General features: G+C 39.7%; 1 protein-coding gene across 2 annotated transcripts in view; it reads left to right on the forward strand.

Moving 5' to 3' along the window:
- The first annotated feature begins 1,789 nt into the window (after positions 1-1,789).
- The window catches only part of SSH2 (slingshot protein phosphatase 2), a 267,882-nt gene continuing 245,226 nt past the window's right edge, over positions 1,790-24,445 (forward strand). For both annotated transcript variants that reach the window (XM_049859757.1, XM_049859759.1), the window contains exon 1: positions 1,790-2,068. In XM_049859757.1, the coding sequence (XP_049715714.1) occupies positions 2,006-2,068 (63 nt within the window). In that variant the 5' untranslated portion in view covers positions 1,790-2,005. The remainder of the gene's footprint in view (positions 2,069-24,445) is intronic.

Raw genomic sequence — 24,445 nt, forward strand, 5'->3', positions numbered from 1 at the left:
CCTAAACCAATGTACTTTCCCACTGTAAGGTTAATGGAATTAAACAGCTTCTCATATTCCAGAAGAATTTAAGAGTACATTTCTTCACAAAAGTAGAATATCAGTGCTGTGGTCACCGAGTCAGTAAAAGAATCAACATGTAGCATGTGGGGTCATGATGAATCAGAATTGGCTCTAAGGTAAGTAACATCAATGATCTGAGTAATACTTTTTCTAGAATGATACTCTGGTTTATAAACCACTTATATTTCATTTATATAAGTTCTTTCAGTTTTCATCTAAGTTTACTTCTTTGCTACGTATATAGCTTCCTCTTTGGTCTCTTAAGCATTGGTTCAAAGTTCTTACTTCTGAACCTTGTCTTCTCTTTTCCTGTTTACTAAGTAGCTCTAGGAAAAACAGATTGTTTAATCTCTGAACCATACATCTTTGTTTTATTTTGTCTCTTGATCACCACCAGGGGGCAAAAGCCTACCATTTGGCTTTTCTGCAATACACTCTATATAGGACTGTACAGTACAGGGACCCTCAGTGTCTGATTCTTGATGGAACCTCCCTCCTAATTATTTCAACCACAAGCCACCAGGGAGAGAACAAAGGCTCAGCACAGAGGGCTCTTGTGGCACTTAACCGTACAGCAGCCAGAAACAGTTCATGACAGCTCTGTCAGTTTAAAAGGAGCAATGAGATCCAAGAGTGAGTGACAAACGAGGATGTGGGCTTTCACAACAGCAAACTTCGGAGTACGTGTGTTTTCTAAAGGTTTAATACGTACGGTTACCAGCATATCTACTCAAATTGAGAATTAGCTTTGTCAACTTTCTTTCTCTGTGCAAATAATAATTGCATGGTGCAATTTTTTTTCCTTTTTAATCCTAATTTTCCATTACATTCTTGGTTTATGCTCTGTGTATCTTTTAGAAAATCATTCCTTTAAAATATTTTTAATCCACATTTTCGCCTAAGTCTATGAAATAATGATATCTAGAGACGAAAGAGAAGAAACTGCAAGGAGCAAATACTGTTTCACTAAAAGAATTTCTTCACAGCAGGAAGCAAGTGGGAGGTAAATAGCAGGTTGGACCCTTACAACTCTTGTGAACCCAGCTTTCTCAGCCTCCCTGGCGCTCTCAGTCTCTCTTCACCTAATAATGAACGAGTCTTCAGACAGGGTCAGGGTGATAAAGGAAGCTTGAGAGTAGCATGAAGCTTTACACGGTATAAAACTAAAATCTCTTTCAGAAGGTCTCATTATAAACCATGGACTCTGAGACAGAAGGGTGAGAAAGCTCGGAAAGAGTCCCCGAGACCTGGGCCAAAGGGGGGTAAACTCGCCCCGGGGCGGGGGGTCTCAGCTCCGTTCCAACCAAGCCCAGCGAAAGCGTTTGAAACCCGGGGAGTCCTTTTCCACCAGAAAATGCGTCTCAGGGTTTTCACCTCAGTTTCTTCTCACAACGGTTGGTTAAGCTCCACGCCCCACCTCATAAAATGGTTGTCTCTCAAGAGCGGGGACTCCAGCACCACCCTCCTGCCCCGACCAGCCCCCGCTCGCTCCCCGTGACCTCTCCGCCCCACCCCACTCGGCAGCCCCCTGCTCTGGCCAACGGCGCTCTTCCAGCGCAAAGGAAGAAAGCGCGCAGGGGGCGGCGACCAGAGGCGCACACGTTCCGCCGGCGTCCGGCAGCTCAAGGGTTACCGCCAGGCGGCGGCGCGCGCCGAGGGGAGAGGCGGTTGCTGACAGGTGGCGCCTGCGCACTGGGAGCGCTCATTGTGCCCCGCAGCTGCTGAACCGCCCGCCAGCCTGCCCGCCCGCCGCCCTCTCGGCGCGTCAGTCTGCGAGAGTCCGGTGGTGGGTGCGGAGCCTGCGGCCGTTCCAGCGGCCTCCTCCTCTTCCCCTTTTCCCTCACCCCATCCCGCACCCTTTCCCCATCCCGGCTCCGTCACCCTCCAGCCCCCCACACTCAGAACAAGAATGCCCTGCCCGGAACAACCCAGCAGCGCCTAGATGGCTTTGGTCACGGTCCAGCGGTCGCCTACCCCCAGCACCACCTCCAGCCCCTGCGCCTCGGTGAGTCCCTCACGGCGGCCGCTCGCTCGCTTCTGTCACTGCGGCTCCGCTTTGCCTCTGCGGGTCCCGCCGAGCGCCACTGCGCACGCGCCGCGCCGCTTCCCAGGCCTTGGCACTCCGCTGCCGCGAACCCCCACACCCCCCATCTTAAAGACCAGCTGCAGGAACTACAGGATGTTGGTCTTTGCCCCCATCACCCTAACCACCTTGCTCGTCACAGTCCTCGCCCTGAACCCCTCTGTGGCATGCTTTCCTATGGCTTGAGCACTTCCTTTCGGGAATGAGTCATTCTTGCTTTTCGCCCTCCCCCTTCTCTTACCCTCTGTTGCTCTGCTGCAGGGACAGGACCATGGGGCTTCTCTCCTGTGTTGCCCCTTACACGCACCCGCATCCCCTCACCCACACCCATTCATGGACCCTTTCGGCATTTGCACATTGCACACACCCTTCTTCAGGCTCTCCGGGGCGTGTGCCTTCCCCTTAGTCACTTGCTCTCTTCTTGTGCTCTGTACTGTTTAGGCTCCATTGGACTGCTGAACGGTGGTTACTCTTTGGTTTGTCCCCGCCTCGAAAGGGTGGCAACGGTCTCTGCTTCTCAGCTCTCTTAGGTTTCCTCTACCAAGTCCCGAAGCATCCGGCGCTGCTTGATGACCAGTGCCAATTCATTTCCATCTTACAGGCATTTATGCCTTAACGCTCATTGCTCATGATCGTTCTTCTTGGGTCGTGTTTGTATATGGCACGTTACTTCAGATGCCTGTGCCAATAAAGCATGCTTCCAGAAGGAAAATACCCAGGAACCAGCCTTTTCCTGCTGGGCCCTTCTTTGCCTTTCCATCCTCACCCCACCCCCACCCTCCTACCCTCCATTCTTCTAGGCTTTATTTCTGAAAATATTCATTTTTAAAAATAGAATATTGCACCAGTGGAGCAAAATGGACTCTTAAAGAAAAATTCTGATGTTTTAGAGGGAAATAGAATGAATGAAAATATGAGCACTTGGGAAAACCATCTTGAACTTCTACAGAGTTGTATTTTCTTTTCTAAACTGTCTTGGTGGGTTTAGTCGTGTGAAGTTGCAAAAAGGGATTCAGTAAACACTGTTCCATTATTAAAAAAATTACTTTTTATTTATTTGCATGTTAACTGAGGCATGAGCGCTGATATCTTGAAAATATGCTGGTTTGCGTAATTTCAATATAGTTTCCTGAATTTCAGCATTTTGTTGTGTATAGTGGTTTTTTTTTTTTTTTTTCTGAACTTTGTTTTGCTTTTTTTGGTGACCAAATTGACAACTATATTCTAATTCTAGGAATAATTATATTTCAGAAGTTAACTTATCCAGTGTTGTTCCAGGATAAGCAGAACTAGGATCTTTGGGTAGAAGTTCAGGGAGGCAGATCTCCCGTGGCTGTAAGGAAGAATATTATAACAGCAGAGTAGACTGCCTCGCAGAATCAATCGTAAGTGCCCATTGCTGGTAGTATTCAAACCAAAGCTGGAGGATCTTTTGCCTGGGAGGTAATATAAAGAATTCCTGCAATGGAGGACTTCGAAGGCTCTTTCCAACTCTAAAGATTCTGTAATTAGACAATGATTGTACTTCCAAGGTGGTAAAATATGTTAGGGTCCTCCGAAGGTAAGAATCATAGGATAGAAATTTAATGTAATTTTTTTTTTTTTGTATCACTTTATGCTAGCTTTTGGAAAGTCATTAGCACACAGGCAGAGCATTTTAATTCACAGTGGTTACAAAGCCCGATTTTGGCTGAGAAAGCAATTGAAGGTTAGTAGACCATTTTTGGGTAGACCAAGACTAACCAAACCCATTGCCATTGAGTCGATTCTGACTCTTAGTGACCCTGTAGGACAGAGTAGAACTGCCCCATAGGGTTTCCAAGGAGCACCTGGTGGACTCAAACTGCAGACCTTTTGGTTAGCAACTGTAGCTCTTAACCATTATGCCACCAGGGTTTTGGAAGGTTAGTAGAGTCATGCAAATAAGCTAAAAAAATAAGTATTATAGTAACTTTATTTTTCCTGGGCATTGTTCAAAAGAGTTTATGCAATAAACCAATAATAATAATGGTAATGTATATCAAGTTGTCATCATACAGATTTTCTCAAGGTGAGTGATTAGTGTATAGTAAAGCCATATCTACTTGATATGTTTTGATTTGCCAAAATGTGGTTGCTTTAGAATCTTGATCTATGTTAATAGTCATTTTTGACATAGGTAATTGAATTGATCATGTGGTAATCTCAGTTGTTGAGCTAAATGACTGATATTTTTACATCTGCTTACGACAGCCTGGTTACTTCAGTTGTTTATATGTGGCTGTTGGGTGCAGAGGGATCCTACGAGCTGGGGGAATGGGCATGTGAAACAGTCAGGATTGTTGTAGCCAGTCACCTTTTCCTTTAAATTCTCTTCCTATTTTGCTTCATCCAGAGCTCAATGGAGTTTTTTTCCTGTTCCTAACGCTATTTTTTTTTTTTTTTAGTGCTATAGTGTTTGGCTACTTTTTGACCTGCATGTATTGTGCTTTTGCGTCTCTTGCTGCATGAATAAGTTAATTTGTTTGTTTTTAAAGAGTGACAGAAAGCAGAGAGACTCTAGAGAACCATGAAAGGAGAGATTTAATTTTATGAGGCTGGGAATTTAATAATTTTTTATTAATTATGAATTCTGTTATACTTCCTCATTGTAGGATGTGGACCATATATAATATTGTCAGCTCTGCAGTGTTCTTTCATTATGCATTAAACAAATCTTTACTGATCACCTAAAACAAAACAAAACAAAAAAACCAAACCCGTTGCCATCAAGTTGATTCTGACTCATAGTAACTCTATAGGACAGAGTAGAACTGCCTCAGGGTTTACTAGGAGCGGCTGGTGGATTCCAACTGCTGACCTTTCAGTTAGTTGCCGTAGCTCTTAACCACTGTACCACCAGGGCTTCTATTGATCATTTACTAGGTGTGAATGATCACCTACTAGGTATAGGTATTAAGATGTATAAGACGTTGACCTTGTCCATCAGGATCATATAATTGTTTGTGTGTCTGTGTGTTTGTGGTGGGGGAGAACAAACATGGAAGAAGGGGGTAGAAAAGGAGAGAGGGAGGAATATTAGTGTATTAACATTAAGAGCCAGTTGGTTGTGGCTCTAAGTATTTTCTGAGTTCAGGTTAGTAAAATTCACTAATGACAATGGTAATAATAAGATTAATAACAATATCTAACATTTCTTAGATGCTTAGTCTATGCAGTCCTTTACATGGATTAACTCATTAATTCCTCACAGTATAGCTAAAGGGAGTTGGTGTTATCCCCATCTCAGAGATGAGGAAACTGAGGCAAAGAGCTACTAAGGAAGTTGCCCAGTGTTGTTCATCCAGTAAGTGGTTGGAGCTATAATTCAAGCCCAGATATGTCTGATTTTAGAATCAGCCATCTTTTCTTCCTTGGTGATCAAGGAAAAGTATACATAATAGGTGGCTGTCAAACTGGGCCTTGAATGTCTGTAGGCCAAGATGGAACTGGGAAGAAGAGAGTATTTTAGGTGGAGGGAAGCCATATGCACCAAGACTTAGAGGCAGAAAGGTACAAGGTATATCTGAAGGAATTAAATAGACCAGTTGGAGAAAGGATTTGTTTGGAAGCGTAGTGAGAGAGAAAGGCGAGGCAGCTAGGGCTGCACAGGGACTGTAGGCCTTAGGAGTTTGAACTTCATGGAGAAGGTGAGTGAGAGTCATCAGAGGTATTTGGAGAGATATGATCACAGTTGTGTTTTAAGAAAATTGATCTAGCAGCTTTGGGCCAGAGGTGCTTGAGGGAGGGTGAGAGAGGTCATGAGTGGAACCAGTTATAAACTGTTGCAGTAACCCAGCTGTGAGATAATAAGGACCTGAACTGGGATAGTGAAGTGGGAATGGAAAGAAAGTGACAGATGTGAGAGGGATTGTGAAGAACCAAAGGAGTTGGGGACTGATTAGATATAGATATGGGGAGGAGGAATCTTAGGATATATTGTTCTCCCTAGATAATAGATGTTTCTTAATTACTAGGGGGGCAACTTAAGAATTGCATCATTCCCTCCTTCTTTCTGTTATGAATTTTCTGAATTGATAACTGTATTGATCCAGGGTCATGTAAACAAAGTATAATATTGTAATAATTTTTTTTACTTTTCGTGTTTTGCTTTATACTTTTCAGAGTGTTTTTGTGTTCATGATCTAATTTAATTCTAGAGTAGCCCCATAAATTATGCAGGACATATACCAAGGTTGAAAGACTTGATGAAGGTTACAAAACTGGTTGGTATAAGAAGCCGCACTAGAACTGAGTTGCCTGGCTCCAAGTCCACGTCTCTTTCCATAGTATGATAAGAGAAACAGCATATGCAGTTACTGATTCGGAGAACTTGACTGTAGGTCTAACAAAGGAACCAAGACTTGAGATACAATCAAGAACTCACACTCTCTTAAGAGTTCATTTATATTGCAACCTTGGCTACCTAGAACAGAATCGTCCAAGTATATGCAAATCATTTTTAAGTGATACCCTATTAGAAGCCTGTTAACTTTTAATTTACACATAATTCCCATAAACTGGATATTTGGTTTCCTTACACTATAGAAAGTGGCAGGTTTTGCTAAAGGCAGGCTCCATATAGTGCTGGGAAATGATGGTTTCACAGCAAGGGAGGAAGAATAAGAAAAAATTTAGCAGTCCTGGGCTACTTAATGTAGGGGCAGATAACCTTCTGGGACTCAGTAGTCCCTCAGAGTTACTACTATATGTTCATAATGATGATTAAGTATGGTGTATTTTTAGATATATATTTTTTTAATTTTTAGATAGACATCCATCCAAGTTTCACCAAAATTTTGATGTTTAAGGTACACCTTTATGTTAATTGGGAAATTCATTTATGAATATATATGTATACATATATGTCTTATTTATCCTGTATCTTGAGGGAAATAGGATGTATAGATAGATATACACATGCATTTATATATGTATCTTCTTTCCTCGTGATGCTGGGTAAGTAAAATATTGAATAATATCTGTTCAAATATGGCCACACCTCTCCTCCTCGTTGTTGTTGTTGGCAGCTATCAGGTTGGCTCCCAACTCATGGTGACCCCATACACAATTGAATGAAACGCTGCCCAGTCTCCCACCACTTCCATGATTGGTTGCTGATCGGACCGTTTGATCCGTAGAGTTTTTATTCGCGTATTTTTGGAAATAGATCACCAGGCCTTTCTTCTTAAGTGCAGCTTAGTCTGGAAGCTCCACTGGAACGTGCTCAGCATCATAGCAACACACAAGCCCCCACTGGCAGAGGGGTGATGGCTGCATATGAGGTACATTGGCCAGGAATCGAGCCTGGTTCTCCCACCTGGGTGGCGAGAGTTCTACCACTGAACCAAGGCAAATGTGAAATTGACTTATATGACGTATATATGCTTAAAAGTAATGCTTTTTCATTTTTCGAAGACAGCTTTAGAAACTTAAGTTATAGAAATAATATGTGGCCATTGTAGGAAATTTGGAAAATACAGAAAAGAGAATAAAAGACGCTTGTGGCATCACTGTATCCTTGTTTTTTAAAAATGTTGTATATATCATGTATTGCCGTATCATTTATTTTATTTTTGTTTGATTTAAATGACAAATTTTTATTCATGTTTTCAGTAATAGGCATTGGAGAGGTAAACGGAAATTAAGCGGTTAATGAAAAATAATGACCACGGGCTATTTGCTTTTGCCGATCTCTTAAATTCTCATTATCAAAATAATAATCTCAGGATTTCAGTCTATTACTTTTTTTTTTTTTTTTTTTTTGCTGTATCATTTAAATGGCTGTATTGAGTAGTTACAACTCATTCTAACTTTTCTACCAAATTTGGACATTAAGTTTTTTTCCAACTTTAGCCATAGTTATCTGACTTCATTTTGGAACATTTATTAAGATTTTGAGAAATGTGAATTACAGACCATAAACAATTTTAAGGCTTCTGTTAAATAGTTATACTTTCTAGAAAGGTTGTTCCAGTTAACAATTATTTCAGCCAGGTGGTATAAGAATGCTGATTTCTCCTGATGTTGACACTGGATATTCTCATTTCATTTTTAATCATTACTAATTTTTGAGGATAAAAAGTGATATCTAGTTGGTTTGACTTCTACTTTATTATTAGAAAGGTTGAATCTTTTCAGATGCTTATTAAGCTTTTCTATGTCCTTTAAAAAAAAAAACAGCTTTATTGAGGTATAATCTATGTGTACTAAAACGCACCCATTTTAATAAGTCTAAAATTCAGTGATTTTTAGTAAATTAACACAGTCTTGCAACCTTCATTACAATCCTGTTTCTTTTTTATGAGCTATTTGTTTGTTCTTTTCAATTTGTGTTGTCTCTTGATATAGTGTGAATATTAACTGTTTATTATATTTGTTATGTTATTTGCTTTTTTATTCAGTTGGTTTTACCCTTAAAATAAAGTCTGCACTCCAAAATTTTGCTAGCCAGACCTTTAATGAGCCAACCTTGCTTACCTCTTTAGCCCTATCTCTTCCCTAAGTCCCTGGCTTGCACACTGCTCACAATCACGCTGCCGTGCTCCCTTTGGTCTCCAGGCTTTTGCTCATGCTGTTCCCTTAACCTAGAACACTTTTCCTTCATCTCTTTACCTGACTAATTCCTCCTCATCCTTCAGGTCTCAGCTTAAATGTTACTTCTTCTGGGAAGCTTCCATGACTCAACTCCCAGACTATGGTAGGTGCTCCATCTATGTGCAGCATAGCACCCTATACTTAGCCATCATGGGTCGTATCTCTTTACTAATACTTGATTGTTTTAATGCTTACCCCTCTTCCCCAAACTAACTGGGTCTATTTGCCTGTTTTGTTTCACCAGGGCTCAAAAATATTTGATGTGTAGATCAACAGATGGATCAATGAATGTAGTCATATTTAGCAATCTTTTCCATTTTTAGTTCTTCCTTTTTTTTTTTTTTTTTTTAATAGCATAGGAAGACATCTCTAGAAGTCAAAGGATATGACCGCCTTTTGACTAGGCTTTTGACCGCCTTTTGACTAGGCTTTTGATACATACTGCCAAATTGTCCTCCAGAAAGCTCGAATCAATCTTTGTTTATAAGCTGCTGAGGAGGATGTCTGTTTCACTGTACCCTTGTCATCATCCATTGCCTTTATCATAATCTTAGCTATTGTTTACTGAACACTTACTGTGTGTCAGACTGTCATGAGAATGCTTTTAATTTTCACATTACTTCTATGGGGTGGATATTATTATTCTCTATTTTACAAAGAAAATTGAGGCTCAGAGAACTAAAGTCAGTCGCCCAAGGTTAGAGGTCTTTTGCCTTGCCCTAGAACCCCTCTCTTAACCACTAGTATCTTATTGTTATTTTAACTTATATTTTTTATCAGTGAGGTTAAAAGGTTTTTCAGATACTTACTATCATATATTACGTATTTCGTATTATGTAAGTTGTTCATGTGCTTTGCCCAGCTTTCTCCATAGGTACATACTTTTCCCATATCAATTTGTAAGTATACTTTATGTACTAGAAGTATTAACCTTTTTTGTGTTAGGTTGCAAGTATTTGCCTCAGTTTTCATTTGGCATTCTGTTTTCTTTGTTTTAGTTTATTCATTTTGATGTATAGACATTAAACAATTTAGTTTCACCAGTCCAAAGGCTTTTTTTGTGTGCTTTTTCCTCCGTTTTTCCACTTAGTTTTCCATCAATAGAGAAATAGGCACTTATATTTTCTTTATGTTTTATAGTTTTATTTTAAATTTTAAGGCTTTAATCACCTGAAATTAATTTTACTACATGGTGTGAGGTAAGGATTAAAGTTATTTTATTCCAAATAGTTAACTACTTGTCCCGGAAACAATTACCACTTTTTCTGTTGGCGTTCAATAACATCTCTGGAAATACTAAATTTGAGTATAAGTTAGAGTATGTTCTAGTGAAGTGCAATTGCTAGTCCCACAATAGTTTAGTTTGGCATCTGTTACTTAGAATTCATTAAATTGCAGAGATAGAAAATTAAATTAAACTAGCTTAAAATTTAAAATTTGACTAAAGTATCTGGTAAGTCTAGGGGAACAGCAGGCCTTTAGTACTCAAAAAGTGGCTGTAGGTCTCTGGCTTTTCTACCTGGCTTTCAGGGAGAGGGAACAGATTCCAGTTTATAGCTAGTCCGAAAAAGCCACTGTACAGAGGACCTGGAGCCTGCACTGCCCTCCTGTGTAGCACCGTTAAATATCACTGCTGGTCCCAGCAGCTTAGGACTTTAGTGTTTTTCCATCAAATGCCTGCTGTTTTGTCGGCTGTAGCATTGCCTGGCCCATTATAAGGCATTCATATGTCCATGTTTTTTTCATTTATTTGCTCATTCATTCCAAAAATCCAGCTGTAGTAGGAAAGCTATTTCTAATAAAAATTTTTTAAGATGTGATTATTGATAAGATTCTTGGCCCAACTTGAAATGTGCCAGAGATTGGTGTAGATGGAAGAGACCAAAAGACCAAAAAATATTTACTAACTGCTGCCCTGGTGGTACAGTGGTTAAAGTGATCGACTGCTAACGGAAAGGTCGGCATTTTGAAACCCCCAGCGGCTCCACGGGAGAAAGATGTGGCAGCCTGCTTCAGTAGAGATTTACAGCCTTGGAAATCCTATGGGGTCACTGTGAGTCGGAATTGTCCCGATGGCAGTGGGTTTGGTTTTTGGTGTTGTACAGGTAACCCATCCATCCTTTTTCTCTGGTTCTCAGCACTGAACCCTTCTCAGATACTTTTGCAAGCTGTCCTGCATTTTCTTGCCCAGCCCAGCTGAGCAGCACAGCTGCTGTTTACAGTGCCTTTCACTTTGAAAGTCTGGTGAAATGTAGTGAAAAGTCCCATGGTTCCCTAGACTTCCTGAAAGACAGGGTGAAAAATTTCACTCATTAAGAGGAAGAGGGTATGCTTAGAAACAAATGGGGAGGGATAGTGTACTGTGTTCCAGCCCAGATACTATAGACATGTTTGATTCGGTTAAACATTCAGTTAAAAAACAAAAAAGGCAATATACTACCTTTTTGTGCCCTGCGCTATTCTTGGTTCTGAGGCTATCCATTTATTCCTTTATGCCATGACTGGGAATCCAGGGCCAGTTTGTTCCTGGCCTCAGGAAGCTTAAGTGTAGGTGGAAAGACTGGTATTAAATAAGTAATTAGATTACAGTGTAGTAATCACAAATTATATAAGCCTTGAGGAAGAGAAAGGAGGCAAATAAGGACTTCTTGCTGAGCCTTAAAGAATTAGTGGGAGTTACCCAGCAAACAGAGGGCTGGGGTGAGTAGCAGGAGGGAGGGAGGGAGGCATTCTAGGTAGGGAGAAAATTATGAATTTATGGCACAGGGCTAGAAATGGCATGATGTATGTTAGGAACCACAAGCAGTATAGTGCTGATGGAACTGGAGAAGTAAAGATAATTTCTTCTGAATTTTAACATCTGTGCCCTTACATTTACCTTTAATATAGTATATATATCCCCTCAGCTTTCCTTTAAAGTGAATCTGTTAAAATTTGAGATTATGGGCCAGAAACCTTAAAGTATAACTGTCCTAATAATAGCCACGGTGTTTTAAGTGTTTGCTGTGTGGTAGGCCGTGGGCTCGGTACAGTAACCATTTCAAGGGATGCTATTATTATTCCCATTTTACAGATGAGGAAACTGATCATCAGAGAGGTGCCTGGGTTCTTCCAGCTAGGAGTGACAGAGCTGGGATTTAAACCCTGGTTGTCACACCCAGAGACCAACTACTAAGCTAAATTACTTTCTAGATGTTAGAATTAGTCTCTATGTCTAGGTGCTATTTGATTTCTTCTATTTTTTAACCATTCAGCTTCATTTTTGCCCTGCTTTTATTTGAACCACTGCAGTTTGAGCCATTTGGCCGCTTGTGTCTTGGAACTTGATAAACTCAGTTTAGTGGAAGTTTGTGGAGAGGCTCTTCAAGCACTGTGGGATGATGTAAGATATTGTCCTTGCCTTTCACAACTTATAAGTCCAGGGGAGGGGAGGGATGCAGCTACAAACTAAGCATGTATAATAAAAAAAAACCAGCATTGTGACTGCAGTAGGAGAGATGCAAACCAAGTGTGTACATGGGAAGAAGACAGCAGTTCTGAAGGGGATAATGGACAGAGAATGTGGAACAAACTAATCTGAAAAGATGTCAAGGAGCAAATGCCTTTCCAGCTAGGAAAATGAAATATAATTTACTTCTAGATAGTAATTCCTTTCTGCTGTATTCACAATTAGAAGCCAGTTTTTTTCTCCATGGTGATTATTGCCAGATACTGGAACCTTCAATCTTTGCAAAGTATGTATTTGTGGGCATTACCTTTCCCCTCACCTGTTCTTCCTCTCTCACTCATATACCTTATCCACTTAAAAAAAAAAAAAAAAAAAGCCTCTTTTTTATTGCTTTGGACAGATAGGGGAATGTAAGAAATTATATTTATGGTTAGAAAGTCTGTCTGTGACATACTGAATGACATGAACAAATACATTTGAAATGTAGGGGAGGTGTCTCCCTGCAACTTGCTCATTGGAGCAATGACTTTCCAATTGGTGCTTTGGACACTTTTATAAAAACAGCAAGAATTTGGGAGAGCCCTTTCTTCATAATTACAATATTTAACACATCTCAGGCAGAGATCAGAATAAACCACATGTTAACATCTCATAACACATTGTCTTGGTCTGTTAAGGAAGCTCATTGATTCTGGGGGTTTGAGAAAGCCACTGTGGTTTAGAATAAAAATAGTACCTGCCAATTGTTCTAATATGGGCATATGGGTGTAGGGAAACTAAGTGAATAATTTCTTTTATAAACATCAGCAATCTTTATAACTGCCAGTTCCTGTGAGGCGAAGGTTAAGATGTCCCAAATGTCTGCCTTTTCCAGGCTGCTGTACCACTCCATCATCTCTAACATCACCTACTCCCTCTCCCCTCAGTACCCTTGCTCCTGTCTTTGGGTGCCCTAATTCGCTGCCTCATAACTCACAAACCGTGGAAAGGAAAGGGGGCCCACGTGGTTGTGGAGGCTGGCAAGTTCCAAATTCGTGGGTCAGGTGTAGGCTTCTCTCTGGCCCTCAATCTCGGCCCAAAGGCATGCAGTTTTCTCGCTCCGAGGGCCGGGAGGCCCACTGCATCGTAACCTGGGGGTCTCTCTTGCCGGTCTCTCCGTCCTTGGTGGTGGTGGGCTCTTTCCACTCTGGAATTGGCTTTTAAGGCAAAACTGACCAATCCTCTCAGTGGGCCACAGTTATGTTATTTGCACAGCCCTGCCCAGTCACCTGGGTGGGAGTTACAAGACCTTGGCCAGAAAGACCGTACTCTAAGTTATTCATCACACGGCAGAAACCATGTAAGTATTTTTGTTTCTGTCTTCCCAGGCAGGCCTTCAAAAATACATCCAGTAACCTGAAGCAGTCTAGCATAGTGCTTAAAAGTGTAAGGTCTCAATCTGAATCCTGGCTTTAGAGTTTACTACACTTAGGACAACTCACGGAACTGCTCTGTGCTCTGGTTTGCCCGCCTGTGGTACACATCGTTTACAGAGATGTTGTAAGCCCTGAGTGAGGGAATGCCAAGCACCAAGCCTGGCACCGAATAAGCATGCACTTACAATGTATTAGTCACTTTTATGATGATGGTGATTCAGGGTTGCTCTTTGGTTATTAAGTAATTTTTCATTATATAACACAAATTTGGTGGGGAGGATACTTGCTTTATAGCTATGTAATTCAAAATGGGTAGCCTGTTTCAGAGGTTAGTTTTCCCTCTATCTTTTTTTCTTTTTTTTAACTCAATAATGGCTTCATTTTTTTAAATTAGAGAATTTCTGCTCTAGTTGCTGATCTCCACAGCAAAGTGTGATTTCCTCATACCCTGGGGCATCATCCAGAATGATAAATGCCGCCCGTAATCTTTAAAAATCTCCTTCCCTGGAGAGCTTATCAATTTAGCAGGCCATGCTTAGCAGCACGTTAATTTATCGGATGTTTTGCTGGTATAGGCAGGACTGATCATTGAACTCTGCCTAGTCAAATCGTAGACTGTGTTGGTGTTTTTAATGACTGAGGCTATAAATTATGTGGCAAAATAGAACAGAAATTGCCAGATATTTTCAAAATATGGGAAATTTGAAAACACTAAACGTATTCATGGGTTTAAATATATCTTTGTAGAAGGAAACAATACGTGAGAAGAATGATCTGTTTAATCCAGCTACACCAAGCAGTTGGCAGTTGAAATTGGATGTGGCTTTTAGAAGATGCATTTCCAAGCAACTGAATGAACTCACATATGACATAAAAAGAGATCTTTGGCTCAGAATTTGGTTGCACTTTGATTATAATTTTTACTGTTGGACTCTTTCAGAAAATAGAGACAACCTATTTCTTCCTGAAGACAGAGAGTATTGACAAAAGCCAAGCTAATGTTTCTGTGAGCACAGTGTTTTGATTCATCTTCTTGATCTGTCTGTACAAGCTGCAACTTTCTCAGCTGTGAGCATTTTTATGCTGATTCTGTGGTTTTTAATTAAACTTCAAAGGAAACTGTACTGACCGTAAAGGAAGTCTGGTTAGGCAAGGTGCAGCTGAAAAACCCACGAACTCCAACACTTGGCTACAAAACATTCTTGCATGATACAGACTCTTGAAAATTACATCTGGGACTTTTAGGAGAAAGAAAATATTCTTAGGAGATTTCAATTTAAGCACCTTTTTTTTTTTTTAATCTATAAGTTTAAAAAATTAAGAGAATTTTATTAAAATCATGAAAAGTATTTTTGTGCTCTTGATAATTGCTTATAGAAAACTATAGTTGTGGCTCAAAATGAAAAACTTCTAAAGCACAAGGAAGATTTGAACCTTTGTCTTGCATGAGCTTGTTCTGAATGCCAGTGTGCCAAAAGTTAGAAATAGAGGTGTTCCTCACCAAGTTAGTCTTTGGTTTGTTTCCAGCAGGCCTTTCAGGTGATTGAAGGCACTTAGAGGAAGACTATTTTAACAGCTCCTGGCCTTATGCTTTTTTTTTTTTTTTTCTTTTTTCATAGATTTTTACACTTTATTGAATTGCATTCATATGCAAACATAATTTCCTGTTGTGCACAAGATGCTGTCTTGAGAACCAATGTAGCTATTTTGTTTAAGCTGTTAGTTTATGTCTACCCTATTTAAAACATATGATTTAGAAAGTTGGATTGCTGAGATTCTGTGTTTTATTCTTTCCTGACTCTGCTGATGTGCTGAAATCCCATATCCCCTATTTGATTTTGTACTTTTTTATTCTGTATAGTATTTGTAGCTCATATTTCTGAAATTAGTGATTCTGTAATTAGAAATAACCTCCCTGCAGTATTTATGTGGACTCCAAAGTGAGACCTTGTAGTATAGAATTAGATCATATATGGTTCTAAATTCAAAGATGAGGGGGGAAAAAAAAATCAAACGCACCAAGTTGCCTTTGGAAACTATTTGAAAGCCAAAATGTCACTTGAAAATATATGGGTCGTCGGTAGTTGAGAAAATGCCTTGTAAGATAGTTGCTTCTTAACCCCTAGTGTTTCCTCATTTTGGTCTTTACCTACTTCACTTGATCCACTTCCATTTTGGAAGTTGAGGGCAACAAACCTGTCTTGATTATATTGCTCTAAAGAATATTTTGTATGTGGGCCATCATTACACTTTTCTACCATGCCAAATCCAGACCTAAAAGAACAGTTTCCCTCTCTGGCCAATTTAGTAATGATTTTATGTCTTAAGTACTTGTTCTCTGTGAAGTAGGCAGTATTGTAGCATGGTGGTTAAATTCTCTTTAGGCTCTTTTTTTTTTTTTTTTTTTATTGCGCTTGAAGCGAAAGTTTACAAATCAAGTCAGTCTCTCATGCAAAAATTTTTATACACCTTGCTATATACTCCTAGTTGCTCTCCTGCTAATGAGACAGCACACTCCTTCTTTCCACTCTCTATTTTCGGGTCCATTTGGCCAGCTTCTGACCCCCTCTGCCCTCTCATCTCTCATCCAGACAGGAGCTGCCCACATTCGCTTTAGGCTCTTAAGCCAGAATTCTGGAGTTAAAGTTCCAGCTTTAGGTGTATAACTTGGAAAATTGCTTAACTTTTATAAGCCTCAGTTTCTTTGTCTGTATACCTATCTTACAGTATTATTGTTGACTTTCTTGAAATAACTGAACGAATGCTTAGCACAGTGTCTGGCACTGTAGCAGAGTGAGTACTCAGTTCAGTAACTGCTAGTGATAACTCATGTTAAGTAGATTTCATTCTTTGCTTACTTCCTGCACAGTTCACAGGTAGTATTTAATTTAAAAATTATGATAGCTTGGCTTCCAATACATATTTATTGTAGGTGATATATTTGGGTCTTTAATGAAGCGTGTGAAACACATATTACTCTCAAATGTTTTGCTTTGTGAGAGCTATATACAATACACCCTGGATTGGAACTGGAAAAACCGTCTTTGTGTAATGAAGTACGTTTGAAGATAGTGGGAACTGTAGTTTGTGGCTATCTTAAACTTCCATTAAAACTATTAAAAAATTCCTTTTAGATAGAGATGCAATGAGTTTTTGCACTGCGCATGAGCCCCCAATTAATACTCAGTGGACACAATTGAGGGATTTTTAAAATAGTTCAGACTTCATTTATATCATTTGTCCAAGAAACTGACAAGAAATATTGGCAATTGGGATAGGTTTGTCATTTATTGAAACTGTAGTGAAAGTCTATATTATTTAGCTATCCTAAGTGACAGCCTCCTGGAAGTATCCCACATCATCCCTCACCTGTGACATCTAACATTTGTGAAATTATGACATAATAGCTTTGGATGCTAGAACCCTAAACTTTTTACCAGTATGTGCTGTAGTGGGGGCAAGGAGCTCGTCTTCCTGCTAAGACTTCCAAATCACAACCCTGATTTCTTGCTTGGGAGATTTTGGATGATGTGGATTTATTTTTCTTTGCCACTTCTATGTAGGATATCTAGGAGGTTTCTTGGACTTTTGATTAATATTGGAATCTTGAGGTTATTCATAAATAAAAATTCCTAGGGGTTCATAGAATTTTAGATCTGGAAAGTTGACTACTCTAACTCTTCATTTTACTGCTAAGCAGTTTCCATAATTTGGTTCCAGGCATAAAGGCCACAGTAGTTCATTTCTTGGGCAGTTTTAGGAGAGTTTTTGCTATAATAAAAACTCGGTACTACATCTTTGTAGAAATTAGTTGGAGGTTTTCTAGGATGGTAAGCATTCAAATCCTCCCTTGTTTCTAGACCAAATTTAGATTAAGATACAATACTGGCAGCGGGGGTCACACATGAGGTTAGACAGATGATCGAAATTAGTGAAACTGACCAAATAGGGCCCCTGGTAAAATGGGGATTACAAACTCTGTCTTCCTGGGCTTCCAGTTTTGACCAAGTGAGGATAGACCCTGTGTTGCCAGAAAAGTTTTATATTTTAAGCAACACTAGTAATATAGATTATTATGTGAAATCTCCTGACATTTAAATGTTGAACTAAAATGGCTGGGAATGATTTTGGCTCCAAGTAACACAAGACCCTACCACTCGTCTGTCAGTTTCTCGAACTGTGGTGACGTGCATGTTGCTGTGCTGCTGAAAGTTATGCCAGCAGTTTTTCAGATACCAGCAGGGTCACCCAAGGTGGATGGATTTCAGTGGAGCTTCCAGACTAAGGCAGACTGGGAAAAAGGACCTGGCAATCTACTTCTGAAAAAATTGACCAGTGAAAATCTTATGGATAACAATGGAACATTGTCTGGTACAATGCTGGAAGATGGACCCCTCAGGTTAGAAGGCACTCAAAATATGACTGGGGAAGAGCTTCCTTCTCATAGTAAAGTTGAACTTAATGACGTGGATGGAGTAAAGCTTCTGGCACCTTCATTTGCTGATGCGGCACGGCTCAAAATGAGAAGAAACAGCTGTAAACACTCCATTAATAATCAGAAAGTGAAATGTCTGAAATATGAATCAAGGAAAATTGGAAGTTGCCAAAAATAAAATGGAATGTTTGGAGATCGATACCCTAGGCATTATTGAGCTTAAATGGACTGATATTGGCCATTATGAATTGGACAAGCATATGGTCTACTATGCCAGGAATGACAGATTTAAGAGGAACAATATCACATTCATTGTCAAAAAGAACATTTCAAGATCTGTCCTAAAATACAACGCTGTCAATGATAGGATAATATCCATATGCCTACAAGGAAGAGTGGTTAATACGAGTATTATTCAGATTTACACACCAACCACTAGTGCTAAAGATGAGGTCAACTAAAGATTTTTACCAGCTTCTGCAGTCTGAAATTGATCAAACAAGCAATCAAGAGGCATTGATAATTACTTGATTGGAACGTGAACATTGGAAACAAAGAAGAATAGGTAGTTGGAAAATATGGCCTTGATGATAGAAATGATGCTGGAGATCTCATGATAAAATTTTATGAAACCAGTGACTTATTCATTGGAAATACCTTTTTTCAACAACATAAACAGCGACTGCATGCATGGACCTCACCAGATAGAATACACAGGAATCAAATTGACTACATCTGTGGAAAGAGATGATGGGGAAGCTCAATATCATCAGTCAAACAAGGCCAGGGGCTCACTACAGATCAGACCATCATTTGCTCATAAGCAAGTTCAAGCTGAAAATGAAGAAAATTAAAGCATGTCCACGAGAGCCAAAGTACGAATTTGAGTATATCCCACCTGAATTTATAGACCATCTCAAGAATAGATTTGACACCTAAACACTAGTGACTGAAGACCAGACGAGTTGTGGAATAGCGTAAGGGACATCATACATGAAGAAAGCAAAAGGTCATTAAAAAGACAGGAGAGAAAAAAAAGACCAAAATGGATGTCAGAAGAGACTGACACGTGCTCTTTAACATAGAGTAGCTAAAATGAAAGGAAGAAATGATAAAGTAAAAGAGCTGAACAAAAGATTTCAAAGGCCATCTCAAGAAGACAAAGTAATGTATTATAAGGAAATGTGCAAAGACCTAGAGTTAGAAAAACAAAAGGGAAGAATGTGCTCAGCATTTCTCAAGCTAAAGAACTGAAAAAAAAAAAATTGAAGTCTTGAGTCGCAATTTTGAAGGATTCTATGGGCAAAATATTGAACAACACAGGAAACATCAAAAGAAAATGGAAGGAATACACTGAGTCACTGTACCAGAAAGAGTTGGTCAACCTTCAGCCATTTCAGGAGGTATCATATGATCAAGAACCAATGATGTTGAAGGTGGAAGTCCAAGCTGCATTGAAGGCATTGTTGAAAAACAAGGCTTCAGTAGTTCACAGAATACCAACTGAGATGTTTCAACAAACAGATGTAACTCTAGAAGGGCCCACTTGTCTATATCAAGAAATTTGGAAGACAGCTACCTGGCCAACCGACTGGAAGAGATCCATATTTGTACCCATTCCAAAGAAAGATGATCCAGCAGAATGCAGAAATTATTGATCAGTATCATTAATATGACATGCACGCTAATTAAAAAACAGTTGCAGCGGTACATCGAAAGGGAACTGGTGAATTCAAGCCAGGTTCAGCAAAAGACATGGAACAAGGATATCATTGCTGATATGAAATGAATCTTGGCTGAAAGCAGAGAATACCAGAAAGATGTTTACCTGTGTTTTATTGACTATGTGAAGGCACTCAACTGTGTGAATCATAACAAATAATGGATAACATTGCGAAGAATGGGAATGCCAGAACACTTAATTGTGCTCGTGAGTAACCTGTGCATAGACCAAGAGGCAGCTGTTCGAAAAGAACAATGGAATACTGTGTGGTTTAAAATCAGGAATGGTATGTGACAGGTTGTATCCTTTCACCATACTTAACTCGATCTGTATGATGAGCAAATAATCTGGGAAACTGGACTACATGAAGAAGAACATGGCATCAGGATTGGTAGAAGACTCATTAACAACCTGCAATATGCAGATGACATCATCTCACTTGCTGAAAGTGCAGAGGATTTGAAGTACTTATTGATGAAGTTAAAAGACCACAGCCTTCAGTGTGAATTATACGTAAACATAAAACAGAAATCCTCACAACTGGACCAGTAAACAACATCATGATAAATGGGGAAAAATTTATTAAAGTTGTCAAGGATTTTATTTTACTTGGATCCACAGTCAACAGCCATGGAAATGGAAGCAGCAGTCAAGAAATCAGACGACGCATTGCATTGGGCAAATCTGCTGCAGAAGATCTCTTTAAATTGTTAAAAAGCAAAGATGTCACCTTGATGACTAAGGTGCATCTGACCCAAGCCACAGTATTTTTAATCACCTCATATGCATGCAAAACTGGACAGTGAATAAGGAAAACTGAAGAGGAATTGATGCCTTTAAATTGTGGTGTTGGTGAAGAATATTTAATATATCATGGACCGCCAGAAAAGCAAATAAATCTGTCTTGGAAGAAGTACAGCCAGAATGCCCCTTGGAAGCAAGGGTGACGAGACTTCGTCTCACATACTTTGGACATGTTATCAGGAGGGACCAGTCCTTGGAAAAGGACGTGATGCTTGGTAAAGTAGAGGATCCCTGAAAAAGAGGAAGACCCTCAGTGAGATGGATTGACACACTGGCTGCAACAATGGGTTCGAACAATGATGGTGAGGATGGCACGGGACTGAGCAGTGTTTCGTTCTGTTTTATATAGGGTCGCTATGAGTCAGAACTGACTCGATGGCACCTAACAACGATAGAAACTCTAAGAATATCTTCGGTTTTTCTGGCAAGAAATTCAAGGTTGTATAGCCCAAGACTAACTCACACCTAACAATGCCATAAGGATCCAAGTTCATTGTATCTTTCTGTTATACAATTATTTGTATTTTGGATTTCCATCCTTATGCTTGTCTTCACATACAAGATGGCCGTTGTAGCTCCAGGTGATACATCCATGTTTGCCGTAAGAAGAGGTAAAAGGGACTGTGCCAGCTGTGGCTGTACTTTTTATTAGGAAAAGGTTTTCCTAAAAACAAACCCCCCATTCCTGGTGGACTTCTCTATAATTTCTGGCCAGAATTAGGTTCCATGGCCATCCCTAGCTGCAAGAGAGCCTGGGAAAGCAAGTATATGGCTTTCCATCTTAAACACTGGGTAGCAACAGGGAAGAAAGATGTTTGGAATGGCTATTGGATTAGCCATCAAACTTTGTAACAATTAATACAGATTTAAAGAAATTTGTTCCGAGTGCTAAACAGAACATATCTGTGGCCCAGATTTATCTTGTGGGCCACCAGTTTACAGACACTTTCTAACTATTCCCCCACCCCCACACACACATCCATTTTAGTACTTCACTATTCATTCCTGACTTCTATCAATTATTTTATTAGGTTGACAAAAGTAACCTTGTAGAAAGAGATAATGTACAAAGAGTGTTGAACTTGAAATCAGAAAGCCTGGGTTTAAGTCCTGGTGCAGAGACTTGCTAGCAGTATAATATTTGGCAAGTTTGCTTAATCTTGAGCCTCTGATTCCTCATCTAGAGAATGGGCATTTAATATTGTGGTATAGCACTTGCTAGCAGTATAATATTTGGCAAGTTTGCTTAATCTTGAGCCTCTGATTCCTCATCTAGAGAATGGGCATTTAATATTGTGGTATAGCACAGTAAAGAGCAGAGACTTTCAAATCAGAAAGACCAAAGTTAGAACCCTGTCTCTGCCAAGTAAGTTGCGTAACCTCTCTGTGTATTTGGGGCAAATAATTTTACTTATCTCACGTAGTTTTTATGAGGATCCAATAAGGTGCAGCAGAGTCCCATCTAGCTGGGTTCTAAAGTGAATATATGAAATATAGAAGGCAAAAATGAAATACAGTCAAAATTGTCTTTGGAAAAAAAAATCTCTTAAATTACCCATAAAGCAGTGTATAACATGGTTTTGGATATACAACCCTGTAACTGAGACTGTCTGAAGGGGCACAGTTTCTGTCATCTCATACTCACTTTGTTGTATGCACTTACTGGGTGGAATGGCAGGTAAAATCTTGGGTATTATAGTATAACTTATGTTTTTATTTCTACTTGTTTGTTTATTCTCCATCTAACACATATAATCAAATTGTTGTTAGGTGCCATCGAGTCGGTTCTGACTCGTAGTGACCCTATTTACAACATAACAAAGCACTGCCCAATCCTGCACCATTCTCATAATCATTGTTGTGCTTGAGCCCATTGTTGCAGTCAATGTGTCAGTCCATCTTGTTTGTGTCTTCCTCTTTTTCGCTTATCCTCTACCAAACATGCCCTTCTCCAGGGACCGGCCCCTCCTGATAACATGTGCAAAGTATGTGAGACAAAGTCTCACCATCCTTCTAAGGAGCATTCCAGCTGTACTTCTTCCAAGAATTTGTTCATTCTTCTGGCAGCCCATGATATATTCAATATTCCTCCCCTACACCGTAATTCAAAGGCATCAATTCTTCTTCAGTCTTCCTTATTCATCGTCCAACTTTCATATGTGTATGAGGCGATTGAAAACATGATGACTTGAGTCAGAGCACCTTAGTCTTTAAAGTGACATCTTTGCTTTTTAATACTTTCAGGAGGTCTTTTGCAGCAGATTTGCCCAATGCAATGCATGGTTTGATTTCTTGACTGCTGCTTCCGTGGGTGTTGATTATGGATCCAAGTAAAATGAAATCCTTTACAACTTCAGTCTTTTCTCCATTTATCATGATGTTGCTCAGTGGTCCAGTTGTGAGGATTTTTGTTTTCTTTATTTTGAGGTGTAATCCAAACTGAAGGCTGTAGTCTTTGATCTTCATCGGTAAGTGCATCAAGTCCTCTTCACTTTTAGCAAGCAAGGTTGTATCATCTGCATATTGCAGGTTGTTAATAAGTCCTTCTCCAAGCCTGATGTCCCGTTCTTCTTCCTGTAGTCCAGCTACTTGGATTCTTTGCTCAGCGTACAGATTGAATAAGTATGGTGAAAGCATACAACCCTTCCCTGACTTTAAACCAGGCAGCGTCCTCTAATTCTGCTCGAACGACTGCCTCTTGGCAGGTTCCTCATGAGCACAATTAAGTGTTCTGGAATTCCCATTCTTCGCAATGTTATTCATAGTTTGTCATGACCCACACAGTCGAGTGCCTTCGCATAGTCAATGAAACACAGGTAAACATCTTTCTGGTATTCTCTGCTTCCAGCCAAGATCCATCTGATGTCAGCAATGATATCACTTGCTCCACATCCTCTTCTGAGTCTGGCTTGAATTTCTGGCAGTTCCCTGTCATTGTATTGCTGCAAATTCAGCAAAATTTTACTTGTGTGTGATGTATATGATATCTTTAGATAGTTTTCATCTTCAATTGGATTGCCTTTCTTTGGAATAGGCATAAACATGGATCTCTTCTAGTTGGTAGCTGTCTTTCATATTTCTTGGCATAGAAGAGTGAACGTTTCCAGCGCCGCATCTGTTTGTTGAAACATCTCAATTGGTATTCCATCAATTCCTGGAACCTTTTTTTTGCCAGTGTCTTCATTGCATCTTGGACTTCTTCCTTCAGTACTATCAGTTCTTGATCATATGCTACCTCCTGAAATGATCGAATGCTGGCCAGTTCTTTTTGGTAAAGTAACTCTGTATATTCCTTCCATCTTCTTTTGATGCTTCCTGCATCATTTAATCTTTTGCCTGTAGAGTTCTTCAATACTGAAACTTGAGGCTTGAATTTTTTCTTTAGTTCTTTCAGCTTGAGAAATGCTGAGCCTGTTCTTCCTTTTGGTTTTCTAACTCCAGGTCTTTGCACATGTCATTAATACTTTGTCTTCTCAAGATGCCCTTTGAAATCTTTTGTTCAGCTTGTTTGCTTCATCATTTCTGCCTTTCGCTTTAGCTTCTGTGTGTTAAAGAGCAAGTTTCAGAGTCTCTTCTGACAACCATTTTGGCCTTTTTTTTTTTTTGCCTTTCCTGTCTTTTTAATGACCTCTTGCTTCCTTCACATATTATGTCCTTGATGTCTCTCCACAACTCGTCTGGTCTTTGGTCATTTGTATCTAGTGCATCAAATCTATTCTTGAGATGGCCTCTAAACTCAAGTGGGGTATACTCAAAGTCATACTTTGGTTCTTATGGACTTGTTCCAATTTTCTTCATCTTCAACTTGCATATGAGCAATTGATGGTCCATTCCACAGTCAGCCCCTGTCCTTTTTCTG

This window comes from Elephas maximus, chromosome 19, assembly GCF_024166365.1.
Source record: "Elephas maximus indicus isolate mEleMax1 chromosome 19, mEleMax1 primary haplotype, whole genome shotgun sequence".
Taxonomy (NCBI): Eukaryota; Metazoa; Chordata; class Mammalia; order Proboscidea; family Elephantidae; genus Elephas; species Elephas maximus.